Genomic DNA, 7,549 nt, shown 5'->3' on the forward strand with positions numbered 1-7,549 from the left:
TAGAGAAGGGAATTGAGAAGGGGGGGGGGAGTTTTAGCAACAGACTGGACTTGATTTCTCCCCCCCCCCCACCCCACCCTTTTTTAAATTTCTGAATGCTGTCTTACGGCAATGAGTCGTTCACATTATGAGTGCCGTAAAGAGGCCTACAGGTTTACGACGATTACGGAAGTTAATCTTTTATTGTGTTTTCAATCTAGCGTTCCAGCTAACGTTTGCAGGTCCAGGACGAATTTATAATGTTCATAGCACAACTGGTGACAACATTACACTTAGCTGTCCTATTAAACCAGCATCGAAACACAGACAGTATGACGTCACAATGGTCAGATGGACACGGAAGGAAAACAACCGATTTCTTGCTCTGAAAGCTAGCAGTGGATACAGCAAATATGCTGATCTTAACAAGTATCGCATAATAAGCATCCCTAGCTTAATTTTAAGTAACGTCTCCACAGATGATGAAGGGATATATCGATGTACAGTGTTTCTTAAGATTCGTTCACGAAAACTAAGACAGGACCAGAAACACTGTTTTATACGTCTGGAAGTTGGGGAGGCAGGTAAGTGTAAACTTCAGTAGTCCATGGCCATTTTGTATTTTACTACTCAATTTGAAAATTGTTGTTTACGTTAATAATTTCAATGCAGGATTTTGGTTTGTTTGTTGTTTGTCGATTGTTTGTTTGTTTGTTTGTTTGTAGCAGAGTACTATACTGCAAGTTCAATTTTAAATATGCAGGCAAAATATGCCCCAAAACATACAAACTAATCTTGTGTCCCTTTAGAATTTAAGTAGTTTTTTTTTAATATACTAAAATTTCAAAGGGGCACAAGCTGAGTCTGTACGTTTTGAGACATAGTTTTTTACTGCATATTTAAAAAGTACTTGCAGTACTCTGCTAACTAAAGCATACTTAACCATCGCTTGCAAATGACAGAACTCGTATCTGGTATTAAGATATAGCTCATAAAAAGATCCAATGACGTAATTTATCATACGTAATAAAATATTGAGGAAATTCCTACGATGTTATAAACTGTTCTCACAATGTCAGAAGATTGCATCTCATAGAAAAGCATGCAACAATATTTTGATATTATACTAGAATATTTTAATCAGTGCAAGTATTTTCACTTGAGTGAAAAGCTTATAAACTCAGCTTGAGCCACTTTAACATAGTCAACATGCCGTCACAAATTTATTACTGGTTTTATTTCATTTTATGATATTCATTTACATATACAATCATGTAAACTATACTTTCAAAAATTTATAAATCTGTGCTGTAAAATCCGTTTTGTTATTTATTATAGGTTTGCCTGACGTAGAGCTAACCTTAAGCTTGCCAACCAAACATCAACAAAGTCAGACGAGATTGAGATATCACATCGTTAGCGAAAACACAACTTTTGTAGCTGCATGTAAATATTCAAAAAGACAAAAACGCAAAAAGGCGGTCAGTTGGTATCGTAACAATGAACAGATATCCCGTAAACTAAAAGTTGATACAAGAAACGAGCAAACATCACGCAGAAAAAGAATTTACTCAACCAAAGGCAATGACCTTAAAATAAAAAGTGTGCATTTGCAGGATGCGGGCATCTATACGTGTCAAACAAATACCAAACAACGAAAAAATAACCCAAAGAGGTCATTCGTTCTCTGTGTTAAAAACAAAAGGAATGGTGTTGGAGTTCAAGATAAAGTTAGCCATACGCATAATGTTACTTGTCCTAAAGTTTGAGCAAAAAGTATCACAACAATATTTCCTAAATATGAACACAAAAATCAAGGTAATTTATATAACACGCAAAAATTGTAAGTTCATAATGTTTGGATTTCGCAATAAGTTAACTATTCATGTGTTATTATTCCATATAAATGCTAGTATAACTATGATGCTAAGGAAACACAATGTGTATACAATATGGCATTGCTATTTTAGGGAAAAGACTGTTTCAAAGTGTCATATACTATATTCAAAGTCAATAATATGGCACAATTCATATTGGAATTATCAGTCAGTTTGAAGAACATCCCTTTCTCCCCCTTCTTTCACCATTATCTTCATTCTTTCTCATGTGGCCAGCAATCAATCTATATCTTTTCTCCCGATGGCCACTGACTCTCTGTTAGGTTGACATAGATGTGGTGTTCGAATTCCCTCATTGCCAAGTATTCCTGATATGAAAAAATGATGTCATTATTATGAAGTGAATATGTTATGTATGTATGTAATCAAAATGAATATTACTAATTAGCTGTACCAATATTGGTGAAATACAACAATTCAGAAATAATGAACACTCGGGGAAAATCTTTGACATTCACAAACCAAATGTTAAAATTGTGGCATACACAGGTTATTTAACTAACATAGCATTTGACAATGCTTTATATTTTGGCTTTGTCGCCTCCTCCCCAGCCCATTAAAATGTACCCTGAACGCACTGTTATGTCTTGTAACTCACCATCATTTGATGTCATCCCTCCGATCCTAAAAATGTTATAACTTTCATTAAAATCCAGCTCTATTATTTTTACCCAAAGCGAAAGTTGTTATTTTTCATTAGAGAGCTCACTGATAGCACAGACAACTAACTAGGTTAGTTGTCTGTTCTGATAGTGTGTGTGAATTCGCCCTGACATAAATCATGTAACAACATTTTTTTAAATCTCATTTTACCTTTTCTCTGTCGTTTGCGATCTCACCAATTTTCGTACACAATTCAGAAAATGTCGGACGTTCATCACTGGCAGCTTGCCAACATTTTAGCATGACTTCATAGCTGTATCAAAATAAATAAACATAGGACTTTAAATTAGTTATATTCTAGAGACAGACAGACAGACAGACAGACAGACAGACAGACAGACAGACAGACAGACAGACAGACAGACAGACAGACAGACAGACAGACAAATTACTTACATGCAGTTATTACAATGTCGAGGCTTTGGCATACGAAATCCCCTTAGAATCTTATTGACAACTTCTTTAGTCGTCATACTTATGTAAGGTGTTGATCCTGAAATAAAAGAAATGTACGGAAAGTGTGAGGCCCCTGAACACATTTTGAAAAATGGCATGGCTAAGCAGATTTGTAGCATAGTCATTTAGCAGTGACTAGGAACCACTATGAAATATGATAACATAGATTGAGTTTTTGGTACTTAAGACGATATATATATATATATATATATATATATATATATATATATATATATATATATATATATATATATATATATATATATATATATATATATATTGTTATATAGCGCATTTAAATTATGACACACTTTACACTATCGTTAGCCGTATAGGAAATATTAAAGATCTGATGATATTACCGAGTGTTATGATTTCCCATAAAACAATGCCATAGGACCAGACATCGCTCCTGGTAGTGTGGACGGAATCACGTAGTGACTCGGGAGCCATCCATCTGATAGGCAGCCGATCCTAGAATGATAATAGCAAATGTATAAACAAGTCGAATTGACCACTTAACGAACGTTACGCCTACCAGCATATGTGTCAAACGGGGTAGATGTCTTTTACCTAAGATCGTATTACAGTCGAAGGAGAGGAATCAGTCCGCAAAGTACTGGCTCATAATCTAAAACCATATAAACACCCATATTTGTCTACAATTAGACGTTATTCCCCGATACCATATTTTTCTTTGTTTAGCCAAGGAAAGTGACAACCTTTAGGACACTAGTATTTTCCCGTTGAATGAAGAAAAATATTGGAGAATAACATAGCCACCACCGCCAGTAATATCAAACAAAAATGGGGGGGGGGGGGGTAATCATGGCAATTTTGAGCGTTTTGACTCATATTTCGAACACAGCAGAACCAGTGACGTAGTCACGCGTTGTCGAGACATCATAGCCGATTACTAGTATTGTCGTGACTAGAACATAGACCCTCGAGGATCTATGATTAGAACGACCAGAGTATATGTTCCATATTTTTGGATTATGCATGGTAATCATGTTTAACACATCTTTTTCAACCCACCTCTGACTTTCTTCGATATATCATTTCACTCGTTACGTCCCTCGCCAGGCCGAAGTCAGATATTTTACACGTTCGGTTTTCACCAAGTAAGATATTCCTTGTGGCTAAATCACGATGTACACACTGTAAGAATTAATATAGAACAATACTTCGCTAGTCATTTAATGTGATGGCTTTCGTCACTGCAGATTTTTGAAACAGCAGAAAATCGAGGCACGGTTTGGATGAAATTTGTTCTAATTTTTCTTAAGATTAATGCAAATATTACCTACCCCGTTTGTCGTCAGAAAGCTCATTCCTTTGGCAATTTGCCAAGCAAACTGTAAAAGGTCTTTGGTTGGAATACTTTGGCACTCCTCGTCCAGGTTGGCGTATGTGTAGTCTTCGCGAACTTTCCTCAGATAATTCTGTAAGCTTCCGTGTTTTGCCAATTCCACGATAATCAAGATTGGCTCTATTAATATAATGATATAACACTACTGTTATCACCATTATCAAAATTGCAAAACTGTCATGAGTTCAATAGTAATTATCCTATGTGATTATCTTCGTTTTATAATTGGCTTAAATTGCCACCTTCGACAAGAATATATATAATCAAATACAATCTATCAGGAATAGTAGATTAAAATAGTTCAACCGGTTTGACGTATCGTCATTTCTAAAAGACTCGACTGGTTTATAAACCGGATAGAAAGATTCCCAGAAGGAGAAGTAAAAGGAGTAATATAGAAAGAAATTTATTTGAAATTAAACAAGGGCGATGCAGTGCCACCGTACCCCATCCACATGCATCACGTGGGAGAAAGGGAGAAATGTCGGAGATGTGGCCGGCCCGCCACATGTACCTTTTCCTGCTACCCGTATGGGACCGAACTGGCAGGGTCAAATTGTGTACCCGGAGAACGGAACGTGGCTCAACGATGATAGGAATTTAGAGTACCTGATTCAGTGCAGCAACCCAGCAAAGACACAACATTAGGGTGACCAGTTGAGAATGATTTCATCAAAAGCAGTTCCCTCAGGAAGTTTCTTTTGTCTTCTTTAGAAGAATTCGCTGAGGATATGAAAAAAAAGAATCTCGACAAAGTCAATAAATACAAGTTTGTGTACATAGTAACATTTTCATTACTTCAAATCATGCTTCGGTAATATACGAGAAATTAGTGCAATATGCTATATATTCAGATTCTGGATAAGTTTTACAAGTATATCACACGCAAGACAAGTTGCACACGTTCGAACAAAAAATAAGGAATTCATATTCTAGACGTTGTACGTCATGACAATGTGAGTCTACGTCATTGGTTCTGCAGTCCTTGAAATATGAGTCGAATTCAAAATTGCCATTATTTTTTCCAAAATACTGTCGACCTAAGGGTGTTATGACTGCCTGTGAAAGGCAGCTTGTGTCCCTTGCATTTTCCTTGGCTGAACGAAGGAAAACATTAAATAAATTCGAGCACTGGGTTGACATACCATGTAAAGTCTTCACTGCAACTTCAGTTGAACCTGGATGTCCCCGTATATTCACAGCATCTGCCCTTTTCACTTCCCCAAATTCTCCTTGACCAAGGGATAATCCAAAAAAGTACAACTTTTCTCGAGGAAATTCCCACTCATCATGAACGAGGAGAGAATCTTCAGTAGTTTGGTTATTTGTATTTATAGATATATCAATAACGCTGTGTTCACTAATTGGTGAATAGGCAACTCTATTACTATTCTGCCAAAAAGTAAAATTTCCAAAAAAAAGGGCGGAGAACGTTGTAAATCGTTTTGATATTGTGATGTGTTTCAATAAAAGAAGTACAGTTAGATACTCTATCTATCTATACTCACAGACAAGTATATCTTCTTAATTGTCTGTGCTATAATCTACCGTTGATATTATATAATACTCAACAAAACACCAGTCATCGTTACGTACGTATAAATTATAAAACTACACTATACATACCATATCGGCATTTTCAGCTCTTTGGGTAATGTGATTGTTAATTGCATACATCGAATGGGTTTCGCCGGCCCTGTATACAGTATATCTCTGAAGGAAGAAAGAAAGAAAGAAAGAAAGAAAGAAAGAAAGAAAGAAAGAAAGAAAGAAAGAAAGAAAGAAAGAAAGAAAGAAAGAAAGAAAGAAAGAAAGAAAGAAAGAAAGAAAGAAAGAATTAGGTATAGAGAATAAACTAGAGCTCGGTTGACAGCTTGTGTGCCGTGTTTGTAAGATGTAGTTTTTTAATGTTTTATATACCTATATACAACTGCCGACATCAGACCATGGATGAATGGAACCTGTTACACATCGGGAAAGTAAACAACTGAATTGGATTAATAATACTTGCCACAACATGTTGGAAGTACAGAGACTTGAATGACATTCCGTCATTTGATATGAACATTTTTATGGCCACTTTACATAATAGTTCACGTTGACAATAACATTTCCTGTTCCCCTGGCATTTAAATGTACACATAAAGAGGCCACAAAACTGTTCTTTGTCAAATCATGTAATACAAGTCTCTATAGTTCCAACATGCTGTGCCAAGAGTTATCAATCCAATTCATTGGTTTACTTTCCCTGTTTGCAACAGTCTGATGTCTGCAGTTGTACCAATTTGTCATTGTAGAACACTCTTGGTAGGTATATTCGGTATTCTAAAAAAAAATTACAAATTTATTTGGACAATATATGCCATTATTATCATCATCAAAGCTACATCAATAACGACAATATACATATTCCTTCATCAGTGTCTATCAATGTCTGAATTTTGTCTATGTAATTCGCAACAAAAACGTTGTGTGAGATGTAGAAAATATTGTGCTGCCAGTAATTGAAACTATAAACTACCTGGTAGTATATGGTATAAATATTCACTGTGTGATCTAATAACTAAACAAAACAGTCGGAGTGAAAGTGTTTATACATAATATAAGGCGAGCTTACCCCTACTGTATTTTTTCTAAAGACAATTGTTAAGAAAGCAATCAGTACCAGTATAACGACGGACAAACAAACAACGATAACGATCACATACTCTATGGCTATGCCGACACTAAGGGAAGTTTTGGAGAACGTAGACGATGGATTTACTGTAGTAGTAGTAGTAGTAGTAGTAAAGGTTCTGGAGTCTGTCAAGTCGTCAACTTTCGAAACTGAAACGTAAATAAAAAAAGTTTACATACTTGTAGGTAGAACATTTACAAGGAAAGCAATACTGACTAATGAGTAAGTGAAGGGCAGAATGTGTCCAAATATTGTCCAACATTCATATTAATTAGTGATGTGATGTGATGCAATACTATGCGATATGACGTGATGTGGCGTGACGTGATGTGCACGTGATTCGACGTGTCGTGACGAGATGCGATGTGATGTGATCTGATGTGATGTGATGTGATGTGATATGATGTGATGTAATACGATGCGATGTGACGTGATGACGTGGCGTGACGTGATGTGCACGTGATTCGACATGTCGTGACGAGATGCGATGCGATGTGATGTGAT

General features: G+C 36.0%; 2 protein-coding genes across 2 annotated transcripts; both read right to left on the minus strand.

Moving 5' to 3' along the window:
• Positions 1–1,347: 1,347 nt before the first annotated feature.
• On the minus strand, positions 1,348–3,466 carry LOC144439113 (tyrosine-protein kinase receptor Tie-1-like). Its single transcript, XM_078128379.1, has 4 exons — positions 3,359–3,466; positions 2,937–3,033; positions 2,691–2,793; positions 1,348–2,185 (listed from the first exon to the last, which is right to left on the minus strand). The coding sequence occupies exons 1-4, from the start codon at positions 3,447–3,449 to the stop codon at positions 2,102–2,104; spliced, it is 375 nt and encodes a 124-aa protein (XP_077984505.1). The 5' UTR covers positions 3,450–3,466; the 3' UTR covers positions 1,348–2,101.
• A 559-nt stretch (positions 3,467–4,025) lies between these two features.
• Positions 4,026–6,100, minus strand: LOC144438796 (tyrosine kinase receptor Cad96Ca-like). The gene is made up of 5 exons (XM_078127968.1): positions 5,995–6,100; positions 5,514–5,760; positions 4,978–5,091; positions 4,307–4,488; positions 4,026–4,157 (listed from the first exon to the last, which is right to left on the minus strand). The coding sequence occupies exons 1-5, from the start codon at positions 6,043–6,045 to the stop codon at positions 4,026–4,028; spliced, it is 726 nt and encodes a 241-aa protein (XP_077984094.1). The 5' UTR covers positions 6,046–6,100.
• Between the last annotated feature and the right edge of the window lie 1,449 nt (positions 6,101–7,549).

Source organism: Glandiceps talaboti, chromosome 8 (genome assembly GCF_964340395.1).
Source record: "Glandiceps talaboti chromosome 8, keGlaTala1.1, whole genome shotgun sequence".
In the NCBI taxonomy this organism is placed as follows: domain Eukaryota; kingdom Metazoa; phylum Hemichordata; class Enteropneusta; family Spengelidae; genus Glandiceps; species Glandiceps talaboti.